Source organism: Myotis daubentonii, chromosome 1 (genome assembly GCF_963259705.1).
Source record: "Myotis daubentonii chromosome 1, mMyoDau2.1, whole genome shotgun sequence".
In the NCBI taxonomy this organism is placed as follows: Eukaryota; Metazoa; Chordata; class Mammalia; order Chiroptera; family Vespertilionidae; genus Myotis; species Myotis daubentonii.
Genome location: NC_081840.1, coordinates 190,031,623 through 190,054,333, shown reverse-complemented (window position 1 = coordinate 190,054,333; position 22,711 = coordinate 190,031,623). Strand labels below are relative to the sequence as shown.

General features: G+C 43.4%; 1 protein-coding gene and 1 pseudogene across 2 annotated transcripts in view; one reads left to right on the top strand and one right to left on the bottom strand.

Moving 5' to 3' along the window:
* LOC132218448 (UDP-glucuronosyltransferase 2B31-like) overlaps window positions 1-22,711 on the bottom strand; it is a 104,906-nt gene that overhangs the window by 72,385 nt on the left and 9,810 nt on the right. The window contains exons 4-6 of one of the 2 annotated variants that reach the window (XM_059669677.1): window positions 14,796-14,883; window positions 13,640-13,859; window positions 5,928-6,436 (exon numbers count right to left, since the gene is read on the bottom strand). The exons of the other annotated variant lie outside the window; for it this stretch is intronic. Coding sequence (XP_059525660.1) covers window positions 6,157-6,436; window positions 13,640-13,859; window positions 14,796-14,883 — 588 coding nt within the window. The 3' untranslated portion in view covers window positions 5,928-6,156. Of the gene's footprint in view, window positions 1-5,927; window positions 6,437-13,639; window positions 13,860-14,795; window positions 14,884-22,711 lie in introns of those variants that run through there. 2 annotated transcript variants of the gene reach the window in all.
* LOC132218543 (5-azacytidine-induced protein 2-like) lies at window positions 70-1,315 on the top strand (annotated as a pseudogene).

Below are 22,711 nucleotides of genomic sequence, written 5' to 3'. Positions count from 1 at the left end.
CGTGGCTACCCCTGGCGACCCGTTTCTGAACGCTGGGGAATTTAAACTCCGGGGCGCTAAGTAGCCTGACTTAGGGCTGTCAGGGACCCACTGGTAGAAGATGATATCTGCCTTCTAAATCATGAAAAAACCCACGGGAGAGATACAGTGACTCCGGTCTCAATATATTCAGATGAGTCTGTTGCTTCACATTTTGCCCTTGCCACTGCATTTGAAGACATCAAAAAACGACTCAAGGATTGGGAAAAAGAGAACGCTTTCCTAAAGAAAAGAATAAGATTTTTTTGGAAGAAAAGCTTACAGGCGCTTTATTAGATGAAGAAACAAGTTCTGTGGGACGAGAACAAGTAAATAAGGCCTATCATGCATATCGAGAGGTTTGCATTGATAGAGATAATTTAAAGAGCAAATTGGGTAAAATGAATAAAGACAACTCTGAATCTTTGAAAGTATTGAATGAACAGCTGCAGTCTAAAGAAGTAGCACTCCTCCAGCTAAGAACAGAGGTGGAAACTCAGCAGGTGATACGGAATTTAAATCCACCTTCATCAAACTGGGAGGTGGAAAAGTTGAGTTGTGACCTGAAGATCCGTGGCTTGGAACAAGAACTAGAACTGATGAAGAAAGAATGTAACAATCTCAGAATAGAGCTACAGAAAGCCAAACAAACGGTACTGCAGAGTTAAATGGAGAAATTCAGATTCTGTGTGCATTGTATGAATGACTTAACTAGGGATAGAATCACAGAGTTAAATTCTAACTACTTAAACTTACATTCTCTGAAAAATTCACCTTTTGTGAATAAAATGCTCCTGTTTGTGCTAAAATCTGATATACTTTATACTTTTAGCATATACCCAGAATTATATAATTTTGTTGTATAAAAACTTTTATAAAGCTTATTATTTATTAATGTATTAAAGCTATTCTTTCAAAAAAATAAAAATAAATAAATAAAATATAACTTCTACACCCAAACTAAATACATTTGATGACTAGTCAAAGCATTTTATGGCAAGTCAAAAAATGATAAAGTAATGGCCGTTTTTTTAATACAAATCTGTGTAATATCTAAAAGTGCTATCATTCAGCTGAGTCAACTTTGCAGTTTTCCTGTGATTTGTAATTTATTACAAATGAATGTTATAATTATAGGAAGTTAGAAGTAATTGTGTCTGTAATGACTTTTTGTGAAGAATGGTAGATAAAGCTATTATACAGCTGACAAAGAATCACCTGGATGACAGTTCCTGAGATTTTATTTTAATGTTTATTTATTTTTTAAATTTATCTTTATTGCTGAAAGTATTACAGGTGTCTGCTTTGTGTATTTTTTTCCCCATTGACCACCTCCTCCCCATATCTGCCCCTCCAAAGTATTTACCACGCTAGTGTCTGTGTACATGGGCTCTGCGTATATGCATATAAATTCCCCGATTAACCACTACCCCCCCTCACACACACACACACACACACACACACACACACGCACAATATTCACCCCCACCTTTCCTCTGAAATTCATCAGTCTGTGCATGGTTTTGTCTCTGAATCTATTTTGTTTGTCAGTTTATTTTGTTCTTTAGATTCTACATATGAGTAGGTCATGTGATACTTATCTTTTTCTGACTGGCTTATTTCGCTTAGCATAATACTCTCCAGGTCCATCCATACTGTTGCAAATGGAAAGAGTTCCTTCATTTTTACTGCTGTGTAGTGTTCCATTGTGTAAATGTACCACAGTTTTTGTTATCCACTCATCAGCTAATGGGCACTTGGGCTGTTTCCAAATCTTAACTATTGTAAATTGTGCTGCTATGAATATAGGAGTGCATATATATATCCTCTCTGACTGGTGTTTCTCGTTTCTTAGGATGTATTCCTAGAAGTGGGAATCACTGGGTCAAATGGGAGTTCCATTTATAATTTTTTGAGGAATCTCCATAATGTTTTACACAGTGGCTGCACTCACCAGTCTGCATTCCCAGCAGCAGTGTACTAGGGTTCCCTTTTCTCCACATTCTCACCAACACGTGATTTGTTGATTTGTTGATGATAGCCATTCTGACAGGTGTGAGGTGATACCTAATTGTTGTTTTAATTTGCATCTCTCAGATGATTAGTAACTTTGAGCATTTTTTCATATATCTCTTGGCCTTCTGTATGACCACTTTGGAGACATGTGTATTTAGGTCCTTTGCCCATTTTTTAACATGCTAATATATATATTTTTAAATAATTTGTTATTGTTGAAAGTATTACATATGTCCCCTTCCCCCCCCACCCCTAAACACCCACTAGCCCGCCCCCCACTTTCACCCCAGGCTCTCACCACCCCATTGTCTAGGTCCATGGGCCATTCATATATGCATATAAGGTCCTTGTTTAATTACCTTCCACCCACCCATACTCTCCCACCTTCCCTCTGAGATTCCACTCTCTGTTCCATGTTTGCATGTCTCTGGATCCACTCCATTGATTAGTTTATTTTGTTACTTAGATCCCACATATGAGTGAGATCATGTGATACTTGTCTTTCTCGGACTGACTTATTTCACTTTGCATGATACTCTCCAGGTCCCTCCATGCTGTCTCAAAGGGTAAAAGATTCTTTTTTTTTTTTTACTGCTGCATAGTATTCTGCTGGGGTCCAACCCCAGCATGTCCAGGGGTCCCCAAAGGCGTGGACGGAGTCGGCGAAGAAGGAAGGACACGGAGGCAGAGTTCAGTTGATCAGCAGCCTAGCCAGGCTCTCCAGCCAAGTTCTGCTCTCGATCTCCAGAGAGGTTCTGCTCAGGATCTCCAGAGAGGTTCTGTCCAGGTTCTCCAGTCAGGTTCAGTCACCAGGTTCTAGTCAGGCTCTCCTGCCAATCTCCGCAGTCAGGTTCAGTCCAGGATCCCCTGCCATGCTCTCTCGCCAGGCTTTGCCTCCAAGCTCCGAGGCCAGTCCCTGTCCAGGATCCTCCGGCATGCTCTCGCCAGCGAAGTTCTTCTGTCTCTAGAGAACGTTCTGTGCCTAGGCTCTGTCTCTCTTGGTCCTGTCTTCCAAGCCCTGTGTTCTCAGTTCTGTCTCATGAGTTCTGTGTTCTAAGTTCTGTCTCTTTCTGTCTTGTTACAACTGTATTTATACCAGTTGATTCAATCCTATCAATCTCTATTACAAAGGTTAGGGCGTTTCTTATCTCCATTCCAGGGAGTAAAGATTATGTAGTTTAAGCATGATTGTTCGTAGTTAAGGGGATTAATTACCCGCCTGGCACTTAGTTGAGGGGTTTTATTCCCTCCCTAACTTCAGGGGAAAATCCCTACCTGGGGATTCAACCTTTCTCGGAGAGGTGACTTTGGTTAAAACACAGCGCCAAGAAGGTGAGCAAACATATTAAGAACCGTATGCCATATATGCCAGGTCCCTTGAAACAGCAAGGATGGACCAGCTCCCGGCAGTATTCAATTGTGTAAATGTGTCACATCCACTCATCTGCTGATGTGCACTTGGGTTGTTTCCTGATCTTAGGTATTGTAAATTGTGCTGCTGTGAACATAAGGGTGTGTATATTATTTCTGATTGGTGTTTCTGGTTTCTTGGGATATATTCCTCGAAATGGAATCCTGGGTCAAATGGCAGTTATATTTTTTTGAGGAAAATCCATACTGTTTTCCATAATGGCTGCACCAGCCTACATTCCCACCAGCGGTGTACTAGGGTCCACTTTTCTCCGCATCCTCACTAGAACTTGTCATTTGTTGCCCTGTGGCTGCTGGGAGCAGGTAGCTCCTCTCTGGAAAAATGGCAGTTTTGGTTTGAATGCATTCGATTGACCAAATATAGGATTCCTGACTACTGCTTTCCCATGTCTCCCTGCACTGCTTCCCACTCCAGCCTCTCTGTAGGCACCTCAGTCTGTGCCTCCCTCCCTGCACCAAAGCCTCAGGTGAGTAGTTGCAAATGAAAACTCATATGCTCTGGGTTTAGCAAAAAACAAATTGTGGCTTTCTCTCCAACCGGCTCCAGTCTGCCAGACTCCACAGTGGCCAGTAGGTCTGCCACCTTTCACAGATGTATGTACATGGGCCGCAGGTCTCGGCTCCAGTGTTGAGCCTGGGTTCTGGGCCTCTGTCTTCAGAGGGAACAGACCCTCCTGTGGCCCAGAACTCCCTCCTCTCTGGGCCTGCTGCCCCTGGGCGCTGGGTCAGCTCCTCTCCTGACCTGGCCCTTCCTACCAGTTTCCAGGTGCTTTCTGTCCTTCTTTGATGTAAGTCTCTTCCTTAGCTGGACCTCAGTTGGTAATTCCAGGTGAATGTTCTCCAATTTAGTTGTATTTCCAGTCTAGCCCTGGGGTAAGGTGCAGGACACGTTGCCTATTTGGCTGCTATTTGGCTGCCACTTTCTCCTCTGAGATTTTAATTTTTAAATAAAACTTTTTGAACATGTAATTTACCCATCATTCAATTGAATAATTTAAAATGTACATTTCAATAGTTCATACTGTACTCACAGAATGGTGCTACCACCATGGTGATCATATGAAGAGCATTTTCTGCCTCAGTGAAACCTTTCTCCTTTACAAGGAACTCCTTAATGTCTTCCTCCCTAAACCCTCTCTGACCATTAATCTGGTTTGTGTCTCTATAGAAGTAGAGGATTTCTTGTAAACAGAACAATGCAATATGTAGCCTTTTGTGATGGGCTTCTTTTACTTAGCATAATAATTTAAAGATTCATTCATATTACAGCATGCATCCTTTTTGCTGCCAGATAATATTTCATAACACAGACATACCACATTCTTTTTATTCATGCATTAGTTGATAGACATCCCCACCCCCAATATTGGCCACTATGGATAACGTTTTTTTAATATTCATGTGCCAGTTATGAGTGAACAAGTTTTCCTTGGGCATAAATGTGTCTGTAAATAGCTAAGTGATGCTGTGCCTTGTTTGGCAGGAAATGGGTATATACATTTACACAGGCTGTAAGAAAATTCAATAGTCCCTTTAGAGTATGGGTTCTACATTATCAAACCTACAATTGAGACCATATACCCATTATCAAAGGCTGCAAGAAGAGTGAAAGCAACCAGGTGAATCTTTTTAAGGGGCTGTGAGATAAAGAGAATTAGTTACTAAAACCAAAGTCTATCATAAACAGCTCAATTTTATATTAGGAAACAACTAGCTGTTGTTATATTTCTAAATTAACATGCAGTTTATTTATTTTTTGTTGTTAATCCTCACCCAAGGATATTTTTTCCATTGATATTTTTGCAGAGAGTGGGAGGGAGAGAGAAAGAGAGGGAGACAGAGCACAAGCCCCAATTGGGGTGGGGAAAGAACCTACAACCAAGGTACGTGCCCTGGACTCGAATCGAACCCACAACCCTTCAGTCTGCAGGGCGACGCTCTAACCACTGAGCCCCGGCTATGGCTCCACATACACTTTAATCAGAAATGACTGAAACTGGATGAGGGCAAATGACTTGCCATATTTTTAGGTAAGAAATGATGCTGAGGCTGGATAAATAGTAAAACCAGGGAGCAGGAGGGGGCAGGAGCGGGGAAAAGGAGGTAGGTGAGGGTTAAAAGGGGGGATATCTGTAATACTTTCAACAACAAAGATAAAATATATATAAACAACCTTCCCCCCAAAAGAAACATTAGTGGTCTCCCAAAATGAAATGGAAGGATGAATCATTTCACACAATTCTAACTATTGAATGTTTTTTTTAGCAAAAGATAAAACCACAGAATTTTGCACCAGAATAAAGTTAAAATATTCTGAGCATTTGCACAGTAATACTAATATTGTGAATAAACTATTTAATGTTCTTGTATTTATGCCCAATGTGGAAACATAATTAAGCTTAATCATTTTTTGGTATAACTTTTGGAATTAATATAATAAAATTCAATAAATACCCACATTGTTTTAATGTTATTTTATTTTTGCCCAGTTTTTTTCTCTTTAGCATGAATATTTTTAACTCTTAAACAGACAGTAAATCACTTGAAAAAAAATTTTGATTTGAGAAGCTAAATTGTGAAAAGTCATTTTGTCACAGGAAGAAGGGATCCTTATGTTACAACTTCATTGTGCTGAATAAACCAAAGGAGGCATATCTGCTTCAGGCGTGTCAGCCTCAGGCCTTGAAACAACTACTCCCTTTTCTTCATCTTTCCTGGTTTAGCAAACTTCTGGTAACACAACAGACAACATTTTGTGATGACAAATGTAGCACTTGCCACACAGGCCAGCAGGAACCCAATCACATCCAAAGAGTGGTACTGGAACCAGGTGAGGTCATAGGAGGCTGGCCGCAGGTGTTTGGCTCCTTTGTGGCGCATGACAAACTCGATCCAGAAGACCGCTCGATCTAGAGGTTTCATGGGCTGGTCATGATGAATTCTTGATAATCTCATTGCATTCTCCTTATATCTGAAGGAGAAACACAAAGATTACACATTGAATGCAAGTTAACTTACCTAAGCATATCATGCCCATGAAAGGTTTTTTGAAAATGTCATAAATATGATTCCAAATAATATCATTTATTGAATTTACTTCTTCATAGATAGTTTGACTTTTAAATTGGGATTTTCTGATGACATGTTTTTTTAACAGTGAAGATGGAAGTTAAGTTGGACAGTTCAGTCTTTTCTAGCAGAGTAAATGGTAGGAGCCATTGTTAGTGCTATAGATGAGATGGTGGAAATTCACTTGCAGAGTGATGCTCATTAAGTGTTTAATGGGAGTGGTGTCATTGTGAGTGAAATGTCTCCCCAGTAGTCCCTGGACCGCCACTCTTCTCTTTGACCCTCTACTTTTTAATTGCCATCAGTTAGCCAGTATGGTTTTGAAACAGATATCAGATATGACACTTCCCTGCTCAAAATTTCCATCTGGCTTCTCATCACATTTGAATAAAGTGATTTTAGGACTAAGGACTCCACATCCTCATACCCCTGGCAACCTCTTCTTTCACTTGGTCTCATGCACACTTTGCTGTAGGCACACTGGCCTTCTAGCTGTTCCTTGAAGTTTTCTGACAGGTTTTTGTTTTTTTGTTTTCAATTGCAAGTGCAATCCTTAAGCCTCCATTGCTGAGGTTTCCATTTCAAAGAGGCATTTACTTTTAAGAGGACTATCGTTGTCAGCCACTTGACTAGATAAAAAGCTAGGCTGCCTCCCTCCAGTGAGGTTCCTTTGTTTGAGAGATTTAGTTCATTGGCTATTTGGACTACTTTTTTTCCTTCTCATTACTGCACTTTAAGTTCTGCTCTTATATTTTAAATTCATGAATAAAGAGTGAGTTTGCCACACTCTTGGCCTTCATTCCAATAAAAGCAGTGTGTGTGGGCTTTGCTCTCTTTCTCTCTACCTGTGAGTGTTTTCTGTCCCCAGGTATTCTATGTAATTTCCGGGTTTTTAAAGTAATAAACTTTTATTTTTAAACCGTTTTTTTATGGTTATCGCTGAGGGACATCTTGCAATCATAATGGGAACCCCAAGGGCTGATCCAGACACCACATTGGTTATTGAGAGGCTGAGACCAGCACAAAACAATATCAAACAGGTTACATTTAAAATGTTGTTCTTTAAAACTTTTAGGTACTTATCCATTATTTTGGGGATCAAGCTCACAAGCAAGATATGCATATATTTTTTCTTTATCCACTTTGCTTTGATTATTTTGAGTTTTTATTAGTAGGTGTTACCAATTGATAATTGGTATTGTTTTCAAAAATTGACGTATTAATTATTATGAAATATTTGTTTTTAGCAGGCTTTTGGACTACTGTCTCTGATATTAGCTTAAGTAAAACATCTCTCTAGGTTACTGTTTGTTTTTTTTTTAAAAAAAAAAAACGCTTCAATTTTCATAGAAACGTCGGTTTATTTCTTTTTTATTTTTTATTATATGTTTTATTGATTTTTTTTACAGAGAGGAAGGGAGAGGGATAGAGAGTTAGAAACATAGATGAGAGAGAAACATCAATCAGCTGCCTCCTGCACACCCCCTACTGGGGATGTGCCTGCAACCAAGTTATATGCCCTTGACCAGAATCAAACCTAGGAACCTTCAGTCCTCAGGTGGACGCTCTATCCACTGAGTCAAACTGGTTAGGGCTCTCTAGGTTACTGTTTAACTAGATCTTTTCCTATCTCTTTACTTACAATCTTCTTGTGTACTACTATTTAAACATTTCTTGTAAAAAGTATGTTAGTTTTGTTTTTCCTTTAAAATATATTTTATTGATTTTTTACAGAGAGCAATGGAGAGAGATAGAGAGAAACATTGAAGAGAGGGAAACATCGATCAGCTGCCTCCTGCACACTCCCTACTGGGAATGTGCCCACAACCAAGGTACATGCCCTTGACTAGAATCTAACCTGGGACCCTTGAGTCCACAGGCCAATGCTCTATCCACTGAGCCAAACCGGTTAGGGCTGTTAGTTTTTAAAATGCAGTCTAACAATCTTTGTCATTAAACATTGAGTTTGTTTAGATTTGATGTAAGTACTGGCATATTTACGTTTGTATCTACCATCTTATTCTATACTAGAGGCCCAGTGCACGAAATGTATGCACGGGTAGGGTCCCTAGCTGCTGCCGGCTACAGGCCAGGGCCCCCCATTATTCCATGCAGCCCCATGGTGGTCATAATGAGTGATCAAACTTTTGGTCAGTCACACTCCCGAGGGGACACTTTGCATATTAGGCTTTTATATATGTAGATTTTCTTTTCTATTTGTCCAACCTGTTTATATTTTTTTCCTATTATGTCATATTTTAAAGTATTTTCTTCTCATTCAATTGTTCTGCCATTTTATTCTTAATAATACATTTGGAAGTATTCCTTTATGTGATACTCTATTAATATAATAATAATGAGAATAGGCCATGACTGGTTTGGCTCAGTGGATAGAGCGTCAGCCTGCGAACTGAAGGGTCCCGGATTCAGTTCCGGTCAAGGGCATGTGCCTTGGCTGCGGACACATCCCAGTGGGGAGCATGCAGGAGGCAGCTGATCAATGTTTCTCTCTCGTCCATGTTTCTAGCTCTCTGTTCCTCTCCCTTCCTCTCTGTAAAAAATCAATAAAATATATTTTAAAAAAATAATGAGAATAGTAGTAATAAGTACTGAATTGATGGTTGCCATGCTAGGCACTATAAATTGCACTATACTATTTTCCTCTTTAATATGGAAAATTTCAATATCTTTCTTATCATATTTGAAAAATTTTATGCTTCAGAGGACATAATCAAGAAAAATCAATCCATCCAGAGTGGGAGAAAATATTAACATATTATATATCTGATAATGTACTTGTATCCATAATACCTTAAAAATTCTTTATATCTATAAATATAAAAAGCCAGCGACCAGAAATCAGTAACGACTGGAACAACTGGTCGCTAGGATGCCCACTGCAGCTAGCAAACTGGCCCAATCATGGGGTGGGGCTGGCTAGCCAACCTCCTGCGGCCCCTCCCCTGAGCCAGCCCCACCCCTGATCACCCCCCCGCCCCGCCACCCGAATAGGGGGCAGGGCTGGCCAACTTCCAGCAGCCATTCCCTGGGCCAACCCCACCCCCAATGGGCCGCCACCACCACCATCGGCCCGCAGCCCCTCCCCCTGGCCTGCCCCAACCCTGATCGCCCCCCCAACCCCAATAGGGTCATAGCTGGCCAGCCAACCTCCTGCAGCCCCTCCCTCCATCTGGCCCCACACCAGATTGGCCCCCACACACCGATCAGGAGCAGGGCTACTGGACAACTTCCTGCAGCCAATCCCCTGTGCTGGCCCTGCCCCCAATGGGCCCCCACCACCTTGATTGGTCTGTGGCTCCTCCCCCCAGCCAGCTGTGCCCCTCATCGGCCCCCCACATCTGATCAGGGGCAGGCCTGGCTGGCCAACCACCCATGGCCCTTCCCCCAGGTGCTGGCCCCTGATTGGTCTCCCCATCCTATTCAAGGTTGGGGTCAGCTGGCCCACCACCCACAGCCCCTCCCCACAACTGGCCCCACCCCTGATCAACCCACAGCACCCCGATCAGTCCCCAAACCCTCCCCCCAGCCAGCTCTGCCCCTAATGGGTCCCCCCACACCAATCAGTGGTGGGGCTGGCTGGCCAAACTCGCATGGTCCTTCCCCTGGCCACTGACCCCCAGTCGCCCCCCCCCACTGCAATTGAGGTTGGGGCCAACCAGCCAATCGCCTGTGGCCACTCCTCCCAGCCAGCCCGACCTTGATTGGCCCCTATCAGGGCGGGCTGGCCAGCCAACCTCCAGCATTCTCCTCTGCCCAAAAGGCCTGGCCCGGATCTGCCCCTATTGGGGTTGGGCTGGCCAGACCCCATCCATGCATGAATTTGTGCATTGGGCCTCTAGTTCAATAATAAGACAAATAACCAAATTTCAAAGTTTTCAAAGTTTTGCTATACACATTTCTCTAATCAGGCTATATGCTTGCTTAATAGCATATGAAAATAGGCTAATAGAAAAAATATGCTATGGCTCTAAGGGAAGTGCAAATTAAGTTGACAAGGAGAGACCACTTCATCCCTACTAGGATGATTATAAAAAAGACAGATGAGCCTGGCAGGTGTGACTCACTGGATGAGCATTGACCTATGAACCAGGAGGTTATGGTTTGATTCCTGGTCAGGACACATGCCCGGGTTGTGGGCTTGATCCCCCGTAAGGAGCATGCAGGAGGCAGCTGATCAATGATTCCCTCTCAGCATTGATTCTTTTTTTTTTTAAATATATTTTATTGATTTTTTACAGAGAGGAAGGGAGAGAGATAGAGAGTTAGAAACATTGATGAGAGAGAAACATCGATCAGCTGCCTCCTGCACATCTCCAACTGGAGATATGCCCGCAACCAAGGTACATGCCCTTGACCGGAATCGAACCTGGGAACTTTCAGTCCTTAGGCTGATGCTCTATCCACTGGGCCAAACCGGCTTCGGCAGCATTGATTCTTTTATTTCTCCCTCTCCCATCCTCTCTAAAATAAATTAAAAAATATTATAAATAGAGTGACAGATGATAACAAGTGTTAGCAATGTTGTGGAGAACTTGGATCTCTCATATACAGCTGATGAGGATGTAAAATGGTGCAACTTCTTTGAATATCAGTTTGCAGTTCCTCATAGAGTTACCATATAATTCAGCAATTCTGTTTCTAGATTTATGCTTGAAAAGAAATTAAAGCATGTTCACACAAAACATGTGTGGAAATGTTCATAATAGCAAACTGTGGAAACAACCAAAATGTTCATGAACTGATAGATGGGTAAATAAATGAAGTATATCCATACATAGACTGTTGGGGACAACAAAGGGGATCTGTAATAAATCTAACCAGAAATAACCTCACAGGATGATCTGATCATAAAATTCTTAACTGGTAAGGTCATGGTGGGTAGTCATGCCTCATGCTTGTAAAAGGGTTTATCTGTGACTTAAGCAATCCCTGTCTGTTGTTTTTGTGCATCTATGTTAATAACCTTTAAAATGTCAGATTAATCCTCTTTTTCAGACTCCTCAGAGGCATAACTTCCCTCAAGGGAGCACATAATTTTCTCAACTATCGTGTAATCTTCCTTATGCTTCCTCCTTAATTCCAAATGTATAAAAGAAACTGCAAAACAGCCATTCTCAGGAGCATTTGCTTCCTGGCATGTTGACTGTTTTGTTTAAATAACCTCATACAAAAATTGAGGTTAGTTGCTGTGGTTCAGTTGGTTGGCCATCATCCTCTGCACTGGGGGTTTGCTGGTTTAATTCCCCATCAGGTCACGTGCCCAAGTTGTGGGCTTGATCCCCAGTAGGGATCAGCAGGAGGCAGCTGATCAATGTTGCTCTCATATCGATGTCTCTGCCTTTTTCCCTCTCTCTCTTAAAAATAAATCTTTAAAATTCTCTATGGGTTTGAACATTTCTTATGTTGACACTATTACTCAGCAATACAAAGCTATCGCATGCATGAAACTCAAAAATATGCTAAGTGAAAGAAGCCATTTGCAAATATCGTATGATTCTATTTGTCTGAAATATCCAGAATATGGTAATTTATAGGATAGAGAGTAGATTAATGGTTGTGTAGGGAAGGGGGATGGAGAATGACTTCTAAGACATATGAGATTTCTTTTTGGTCTAGTGAAAATTTCCTAATTTGAGATTATATTTACAGTTTCATAACTCTATAACATACTACATATATTTGATGTTTATACATTAAACATTGAATTATGTGATATGTAAAATATATATTACTAGAGGCCCAGTGCATGAATTCATGCATGGGTGAGCTGATCCAATGGTGGCCCTCTCGCTCAGTCCTGATCAGGGCAGGGCTGGCCTGGGGGATGGACTGCAGGAGGTTGGTTGGCCACAGAAGGTTGGCTGTGGGATTGCACTGACCACCAGGAGGAATTTCCTGCGTTGAGTGTCTGCCCCCTGGGGGTCAGTGTGCATAATAATGACCAGTTGACTGGTTGACCGGTCATAATGGTCACTTAGGCTTTTATATATATAGATTGTAAAATATGTTAAAATAATGATGATAAAAATCATTTTTTTAAAGTAGAAAGTTATTGTCAATGTAAGAACATCCAAATCTGTAGAGAATTTTTATGAGTTTATTTGAACCAAACTAATGACTAATGCTGGGAGCAAGATATCAAATGCCCCTAAGAATAACAGTTTTGTAGCTGCTTTTATGCATTTGAGATTAAGTGGAAAACAAAGTAACATTACATGAAGTTGGAGAAAACAAAGCAGGGATTGGAATACAGGGTACAGTTAATATGATTTTGTGCTCTCTTGAGAGTTATTGCCCCCCTCCTTTAAAAAATATATTTTTATTGATTTCAGAGATGAAGGGGGAGTGAGAGAGATAGAAACATCAATGACAAGAGAGAATCATTGATCAGCTGCCTCCCGCATCCTCTCCCCCAAACCCCACTGGGGACCAAGCTCACAACCGCAACCCAGGCATGTGCCCCGACTGGGAATCAAACCGTGACTTCCAGGTTCACAGTTCAATGCTCAATCACGGAGCCATGCCATCTGGGCAGTGCCACTTTTGAGGGGTATTATTTCAGGTATTTTAATCAAGTAGTATTAACCTAGATGCACAAGAACAATGGGCAGGGCTGGTGTAAAAACTTGCAGTAAATAAGTTATACGCCTGGAGCATATCTACTCATCATGACCTGCCTAGTTAAGAATTTATGATCAGATCACCCTGTGAAGTACTTTCCATGGAACCCCCTTTTTGTCCACAAGATTTATAGTTTCAGAAATGTTTGGCACTAAATTAAAATATTTTATGTAACTTCTTGGATTCTTCATTGTGGCATTCTATGGGTTCTATCATATTTTAAAAATGCATCCTTGTACTGACCAGTATAACTTTGTGTATTCTTGTGTAGAAAATTGTTGCAGTAATTGGTTATCTGTTCAATCAGGTTAAATGAAACTTTGAAATTAATGGTAAATTTGGTAAATTTAAGATTGGTAAAATCATGTTAATAATTTCAAAATTAATCTCTCAATATGGGGTGAAACTTGTACTCATCATTGACAAAAGAATCTATAAATACAATTAAAATTGTGGTACTCACGATGGGTCATTAATAACTGTTTTCAATGCATTGAGCAAATCTGCACTAGACATGGTGTTGAAGTCCATTCTGATAGCTGCTCCCTTGGTCTTCATGCGAGCAATGTTATCAGGTTGATCCGCAAACATAGGAAGGCCCACCATAGGGATCCCATGGTAGATCGCCTCATAGATGCCATTGGTTCCACCATGAGTTATAAAGGCTTTGGTTTTTGGATGACCTAGGATTGGGTGAATTTCAGTAAATTATTAATTATAAGTCTTAGAAATAAAATGAGAATTGGGTAAGAAAAGCACTCAGGCACTGTATTCTAGATGACAGATTATTATACACATGAAACTGCATTGAAATATATTTTAGATCTCAGAGAAAGAAGGACTTTAGTTGCTGCAGAGGTAAATAGATACTGGAATGGCAGTGTGACTTGAAAAATGAATACAAGATTTCTGGGTAGACAAGTTGAAAGAGAAAGTTCTGAGGGGCGGGTGCTGGGTGGAGGGTGTCAATGGGGAAAAAGGCACATCTGAAATACTTTCAACAATAAAGATAAATTTGAAAAAGAAAACACCATTATGGATAAAAAATAGCATGTGCAGAAAAAAAGTAAAAAAGAAAAGGAGGTGGCATGTTAGAACATATTCTCTTAAAGAAATAGTGTAGCCACCAAGTATTACGTGTGGAGTGTCCAGGCAGCAGGAAATGTGAGTGTGGTGACTCTGGAATCAGAGGAAGAACAGACCACACTTTATCACTTCATGAAAAAGATTATGGTTATTTCTTTATTGAAAATGGAGTCACTGGTAATACATGAGGTGCTCTTATTTTTTAATAGCAATGAATGAATACCCATACAGAAGGGGGGAAAATAGAAATAAGAAGGGAGAAGTAAGAGGCAGAGTGGTAGTTATAGAAAAATTCTTCATGAGAAGTAATTACACCTGAAATAAAGATTTCATACATAAGGGAGGAGATGGTCTATAATGACATGTTAGCTTTTATATCTTATCCTTTTTTCCCAGGACTGGCAAACAAATACAAGGAAATTAAGGTTTTTTGAGTTTTTGTAAAATAAATGTTCAATAAATTTGTTTCTTTTAGAAGTATAATCACTCTCTTTGGAGTTATTTTTATTTTAGTGTTTGTTTTTCAGTCTCACCAAGAAGGTCATTCTGGGGGATCCACTTATAGAGCCGAGTATTTGGCCCTAAGGTATCTGGTTTCTTGCCGTCAAATCTCCATAGAACCTGTTAAAATAAAGAAAATATTTTATTCCATGAGTTGAAGTAAAGGTATAGCATGTTCAGATTATAAAGAAATTAAGAGATAATCTAGTTAAAGCCCTTCATAGACAGATAAGTAAAAGGACAAGAGATTAAAAATGAGAACTATTTTAACATTGGTATGATACAAATACCCACATTTTATGTGTTTATTTTTATATTCAATCAAGTATGAATGCAATCATGATGTGGAACACATACAGATATACAAATGAGATCATCAATGATAAATTCAAGTATTTAAAAATTTTAGGCCTGGCCAGCATGGCACAGTGGTTGAGCATCGACCCATGAATCAGGAGGTCACGGTTTAATTCCCAGTCAGGGCACATGTTGGGGTTGTGAGTGTGTGGAAGGCAGCCGATCAATGATTCTCTCTCTCATCATTGATGTTTCTATCTCTCTCTCCCTCTCCCTTCCTCTCTAAAACCAATAAAAAGATATTTAAAAAAATTTAGGTCTAGTCATTATAATTCTAGTGCAAAAAAAGTGGTTATTTACTGCACATATCTAATCTAAGAAAAGAGAAACATGCAAATTGACTGTACCTTCGCTACACAACAAGCCACGCCCACCAGCCAATCAGAGTGACTATATGCAAATTAACCCAACCAAGATGGTGGCCGGCAGCCATGGAGCTGGAGCAAGCAGGAGGCTTGGTTGCCCCGGTGATGGAGGAAGCCAAGCTTCCCACCTGCCCTGGATAGCTGTGGCCTCTGCTAAAGGCAACAAAGTTTCAATTATAGAATCTAAATAAATCCCAGATACTTGCTTCCAGCCAGCCTCTACTGGCAGCTTGGGTGGCTGGGGGCTGTGACCATCCTGCAAACAACCATCAGCCCCTCACCCAGGCTGTCCAGGCACCCCAGTGGGGACCCCCACCTTGAAGGGGCTGTGGCCAGCCTGCAAACAGCCATCAGCCACTCACCCAGGCTGGCCACGCACCCCAGCAGGAGCCCCCTCCCTGAAGGGGGTGTGGCCAACCTGAAAACGGCTCTCAGCCCCTCACCCAGGCTGGCCAGGCATTCCAGCAGGGACCCCCACTCTGAAGGGGGTGTGGTCAGTCTGAAAACAGCCCTCAGACCCTCACCCAGGCTGGACAGGCACCCCAGCGGGACCCCCACCCTGATCTAGGACACCCTTCAGGGCAAACCAGCCAGCCCCCACTCATGCACCAGTATATAATAAAAGGGTAATATGCAAATTGATCCTAACAGCAGAACGACTGGGAATGACTGGTCACTATGATACACACTGACCACCAGGGGGCAGATGCTCAATGCAGATGCTCCACAGGGAGAGCTCTGCACAGCCACGAGCCAGGCTGATGGCTGCCAGCAGAGCAGTGATGGCAGGAGCCTCTCCTGCCTCCTCAGCAGTGCTAAGGATGTCTGACTGCAGCTTAGCCCTGGTCCCCGCTGGCAGGTGGACATGCCCCGAGGGGTCCCAGGCTGCGAGAGGGCACAGGCAGGGCTGAGGGACCCCCCCGAGTGCACAAATTTTTGTGCACTGAGCCTCTCTAGTACTATATAATAAAACCCTAATATGCAAATCGATAGAACGGCAGAACAACTGGTGGAATGACTGGTCACTATGATGCTCACTGATCACCAGGGGGCAGACACTCAACACAGGAGCACAGGGGGAGGGCTCCTCAGCCAGAAGTGAGGATCATGGCTAGTGAGCACAGCAGTGGTGGCAGAGCCACTCTCGCCCACATGACCACGCCAAGGTGCAGCGAGCTGAGCAGTAAGGAGCAGCTCGTAGGTGGGCAGTAAGGAGCGAGGGGTCCTGGATTGTGAGAGGAGCAGCCCTAAGCAGGCAGTCAGACATCCCCCAAGGGCTCCCGGACTGCAAGAGGGTGCAGGCCGGGCTGAGGGACCGCCCCCCCCCCCCGCTCCAGTGCACGAATTTCGTGCACTGAGCCTCTAGTTCATTTATAATTTCTCTCATTTTGAAATGTGATATTAACCTGTATTTTTAAGTGTCACAGAAGGGAGTTTCCTTCTACCCACTTGTCTCATAAGTTATTTTTTTAAATCAAAGATTTAACTTTATTTTCACATTTTTTCTGTTTTATTTTTCTATTTAAAGTCACTAATTATTTTTTATTTTTATACTTTTTCTTTTTTATTGAATTTATTGGGTGACACTGATTAACAGAACTATACAGGTTTTGGGTGTGTAATTCTACAACACATCATCTGTACACTGTATTGTGTGTTCACCAAGCAAAATTAAGTTTCTGCCCATCACCATTTGTCTACCCTATACCCTCCTCCACCTCTCCTCATCCCCATCCCCTCTGAAATCACTACACTGTTGTCTGTGTCCATGAATTTTTCCCTTTTTATCTCAATCCCACCACTCCCCTCTTCCCCCGTCCTCCTTACCCCTATCCTGAGAGCTGCCAGTTGCTATCTATGAGTCTGTGTCTTTTTTGTTTGTTTGTTAATTTAGATTCCACATACTGGTGAAATAATATGGTATTTGTCTTCTTCCTACTGGCTTATTTCACTTAGCATAAAAAAAATCAAATTTGTATGATGCTAACGTGTTTTCAACTAAGTGTTAACACTTCAATGACACACTATATAGCATGGACAGCACTGATAACTATGGGAACTGTAGCCAAGCTATTTTTATAACCAGGAACAAAATAGATTCTGATTTTGGAATTCTCATAAATATAAGCAGTTCTCATAAGCTGGATTATAATTTACTAGTGCTTAATATTTATTTGTTATGTGAATGTAAAAGTAGCAGCAGGGTTTCAGCAAAAATTAGCACAAGCTATATACAGAAATTACAGCAATTAGGAAACGAAAAAGTAGTTCATAAATGCCTAAAGACTGCAGGTATATTCTATAAATATATTGGAAAATATCTTACTACTCTGTTTTATTGAGAAGGGGGCAATGAACTTTTCCATACTGGGCTTACTTCTAATAGACTCCTCATTATATTCCCTAATCCTCCCTCAACCAGGAGGAGTTCTTATTCTGATGGATTAGAAGCAGAGATTTTTGGCAGCCATCCTATATAATAAAAGGCTAAAATGAAGTTAACCAAACTGCAGAATGACAGGTCGCTATGACGTGCACTGACCACCAGGGGGCATATTCTCAACTCAGGAGCTGCCCCCTGGTGGTCAGTGCGCTCCCACAGGGGAGGGCCACTCAGCCAGAAACCAGGCTCATGGCTGGTGAGTGCAGTGGCTGTGGCGGGACCCTCACCTGCCTCTGTGGCAGTGCTAAGCTGTCAGGTGTAACATCCCTTGAGGGCTCCTGGACTGCAAGAGGGCTCAGGCTGGGCTGAGGGACCACCCCCCGACCAAGTGCATGAATTTTGTGCACCGGGCCTCTATCTATCTATCTATCATCTATCTATCTATCTATATAAAAAGCCAGCAACCGGAACGCTGTAATGACCAGAATGACCATTCACTGTGACGCCCACTGCAGCCAGCAAACTGGCCTGATCTGGTGGTGGGGCCAGCCTGCCAACCTCTCGCGGCCCCTCCCCCCAGCTTCCCTGCCCCTGCTTGCCCCCCCCACCCCAATAAGGGGTGGGGCCAACTGGCCAACCTTCTGTAGTCCCTCCTTCCACCTGGCCCCAACCCGATTGGCCAGCGGCCCTTCCCCCCAGCCAGCTCTGCCCCCAAACACCGCCCCCACACCAATTGGGGTTGGAGCCTGCCAGGCAATTGCCCATGGCTTCTCATCCCAGCCGGCCCAGCCCTGATAGGTCCCAATCAGGGTCAACCTTCTGCTGTTTCCTCCTCTGACAGGCCCAGCCCAATCTTCCCCAATTGGGGCCAGGCAGGCCGGACCCCAACCGTGCATGAATTCGTGCACTGGGCCTCTAGTGTTTTATAAAGCACACGGTCACCTTAAGGGTGGCTCCACCTCCCCCCTTTCTAATTTATTCCTCCACTTTTATAGGACTCAATCAATCAGATCATGACAGCTTTTCTTTCTCTAGATCACTGTGGCTGGCTTGGGTACCTGGATCTAGTTTAGTGAGTCCTGGCTATTCTTTCTCTGAATAACACTCAGAAATCACACTGAATAGGCCTATTTCGAAAATTTGGGAAGTAAGAGTGGCCTGGATTACTTAGCAAACCTAAAATGGCATGACTTCTTTTAGGCTGTCATCAATTCCTGCTTAACATTACTGTTAGAATTTCTGAGGACATGTAGTTTGTACCGTGTCTTCAGGAATTCTGCAATGAGATGGAGCAAATGACAGGGCAGAGTTTGGTGATTTTGGTACCCTCCTGCAATTCTATATAATAAAGAGGTAATATGCAAATTAGCCCTCACACTGTAACATTGTCACAAGATGGCTGCTCGCACAGCGGAGGTGGGGCAGTGGAGGTGGGGCCAGCATCCACTTCGCACTGCTTCTGCTGGGGTTTTCGTGGCCCCACGTGCCCGGAGGCAGGGCATCAGGGTGGCACTTCGGGACTTGGGGCCATCCTGCGGCACGCCTGTCATGTGGAGCAGGACTCTGAGACTCGGACTGGAGGGCCAGAGCCTGGAACAGTGGGAAGGAGTGCAGGCGCTGGCCCTGTGGGTAGGGGCAGTGGCCTTGGCCTAGCCCAGAGATTGCGGGAGGAGTAAACTCAGGCACAGATATTATTAGAGTTAAAAGCAGGGACATGGGCACAAGGGACAGATGTGGAGTCAGCAGAATGAGGGTGAACACCAAAGAGAGGAGGGACCACGGAGTAGTGTATGCAACAATGTACCCTGAACGTGAGGGCACACCTGGTCCGTAGGCGTAGCTTTGCTGCCCTCAGAGGCATCCCCAAGAAAGTCCTGCTAGAAAGAGGTTTGAACCCAGGTGGAGGGCAGGGGCGGAGCCAAGTTAGCACACAGGTGCTTGACCGTGAAAGAGGCTGTGAGAAAAGCTGACGTGCCCTTAGGTGGCATAGCCAGGGAATGGCGTAAGGTATTGTTGGGTGGTCGGAGCAGAATGTGAATAAGCGAAATGACGTGACCAGTGTGAGGGGGTGTAGCCAAGATGGCCGCCTGCAAGAACCTGATCCCAGTAGCAAGTGCAGGGGTTTGTGCTCAGAGCATTTGGGTAAGTGCCGGGGTCCAACCCCAGCAGGTCCAGGGGTTCCCAAAGGTGTAGACGGAGTCGGCGAAGAAGGAAGGACATGGAGACAGCGTTCAGTTGATCAGCAGCCTAGCCAGGATCTCCAGCCAGGATCTCTAGCCAAGTTCTGGGCTGGATCTCCAGAGAGGTTCTGCTTAGGATCTCCAGCTAGGTTCTGTGTCCATGTTCTCTTGCTAGGCTCTTCAGGTTATCCAGCCAGGTTCTGTAGCCATGTTCCCTCGCTAGGTTCTCCAGCCAGGTTCTGTCTGAGATCTCCAGCCAGGTTCGGTCACCAGGTTCTAGTCAGGTTCTCTTGCCATATTTCTGTAGTCAGGTTCAGTCCAGGATCTTTTGCCATGTTCTCTCCAGCGAAGTTCTTCTGTCTGTAGGTTCTGTGTAGGTTCTGTCTTCTGAGTTCTGACTTCTAAGATCTGTGTTCTAAGTTCTGTGTCTTTCTGTCTTGTTACATCTGTATTTATACCAGTTGATTCAATCCTATCAATCTCTATTACAAAGGTTAGGGCGTTTCTTATTTCCATTCCAGGGAGTAAAGATTATGTAGCTTAAGCATGATTGTTTGTAGTGATTAACTACCCGCCTGGCACTTAGTTAAGGAGTTTCATCCCCTCCCTGACTTCAGGGAAAAATTCCTACCTGGGGAAACAACCTTTCTCGGAGAGGTGACCTTGGTTAAAACACACAGCGCTAAGGGGAGCAAACATATTAAGAACCGTATGCTATATATGCCAGGTCCCTTGAAACAGCAAGGATGGACCAGCTCCCGGCAAATTCCCCCTTTTTTATTTTTTAAAGGCAGGCATTAAAAAGAAAAACCTCAAATGCTCTCTTATATCCATTTTAAGAGTAGGATTGGCGCTTTCCGCTATTACCTGAGTCTTGATCTATCACCCCAGGGAGAGCTTGCCAATTCTGCACTTTCCCAGGGTAGAAAGACTGCAGTGGGGTTAAGGATAAGGCTCCTTGGGCCTATCTTCTCCCATGCCATTACATTTACCTTTCCTTCCTCAGAAAAGCATGGACATACTTCTTGCATAAAATGTTCTGTCTGACTGGGAGTAACCTTAATTCCTCTGCTAGCAAGCATATATGTTAAAAGATCAATACAGAGTCATTTTTCTTTAGACTCAGTATGGCACATCTTCTTAATCTAAATATCAATACAGAGTCTTCTTTCTTTGGACTCAGTATGGCACATCTTCTTAATCTAAAGATCAATACAGAGTCTTCTTTCTTTGGACTCAGTATGGCACATCTTCTCAATCTAAGTTCTGTACTATCCACCTTCTTACCCTACTTATCTTCTATAGGGGGGTCTGTAGCACCCTGGTGGAGTCCTATCCGTCCTGAGTGTGGGGTTCTCAATGGGGGGTGGGGCTTACCTAGGGGAATCCTGTTCCAGGGCTTCCCAAAGGTGTGGATGGAGTCGGCAAATACTATCCACCCTCTTCCTACGGTGGAGTCCTATCCATCCCGAGAGTGGGGCTTACCTAGGGGTCCCTGTTCGGGCGCCATATGCCAGGGTCCAACCCCAGCAGGTCCAGGGGTCCCCAAAGGTGTGGACGGAGTCGGCGAAGAAGGAATGACACGGAGATAGCGTTCAGTTGATCAGCAGCCTAGCCAGGATCTCTAGCCAGGATCTCCAGCCAAGTTCTGGTCTGGATCTCCAGAGAGGTTCTGCTTAGGATCTCCAGCCAGGTTCTGTGTTCATGTTGTCTTGCTAGGTTCTCCAGCCAGGCTCCATCCAGGCTCTCCAGCCAGGCTCAGTCACCAGGTTCCAGTCAGGCTCTCCTGCCAATCTCCGCAGTCAGGTTCAGTCCAGGATCTTTTGCCATGTTCTCTCCAGCAAAGTTCTTCTGTCTGTAGGTTCTGTGTAGGTTCTGTGCCTAGGCTCTGTCTCTCTTGGTCCTGTCTTCCAAGCCCTGTCTCCTAAGTTCTGTCCAGGTACTCCAGGGCACTTACTTAAGGGGTTTTATTCCCTCCCCAACTTCAGGGGAAAATAACCTTTCTCGGAGAGGTGACCTTGGTTAAAACACACAGCGCTAAGGGGAGCAAACAAATTAAGAACCGTATGCTATATATGCCAGGTCCCTTGAAACAGCAAGGATGGACAGGCTTCTGGCAGGTAAGGTCCCATGGTGGGGGGGGGGGGGGCTGGGGGGAGAGGAGGAGTCCCGGGTCTCCCACAATTTCATGCGACAGGTCACTAGTATCACTATAACACCAAACTTTACATTGTACCTCTTAAATACATTTCATTCTGATCACAATGTTAATGCCAAAGTTACTGCTAAACACAACATTTGTACTACCATTTTAGCTCCTGCCTTGTATATTTTGATTTGAATTCATAGCTGAGATAAATAGGAGCTATGATAATAGCTTACATGTCACACAGGAAATTTATGTAATTAGCGCCTAGGTAGTTGTGCACTATTAAGGTGCTTCCAGTGGTCGGCAAACTGCGGCAAACCGCGGCTCACAAGTACATGCGGCTCTTTGGCCCCTTGAGGGTGGCTCTTCCACAAAATACCGGCTCTTCCACAAAATACCAACTTCTGCGCATGGGCCACGAAGTTTCAATCGCACTGTACTTGCGCGCCCGCACATGGTGTTTTGTGGAAGAGCCACCCTCAAGGGGCCAAAGAGCCGCATGAGGCTCACGAGC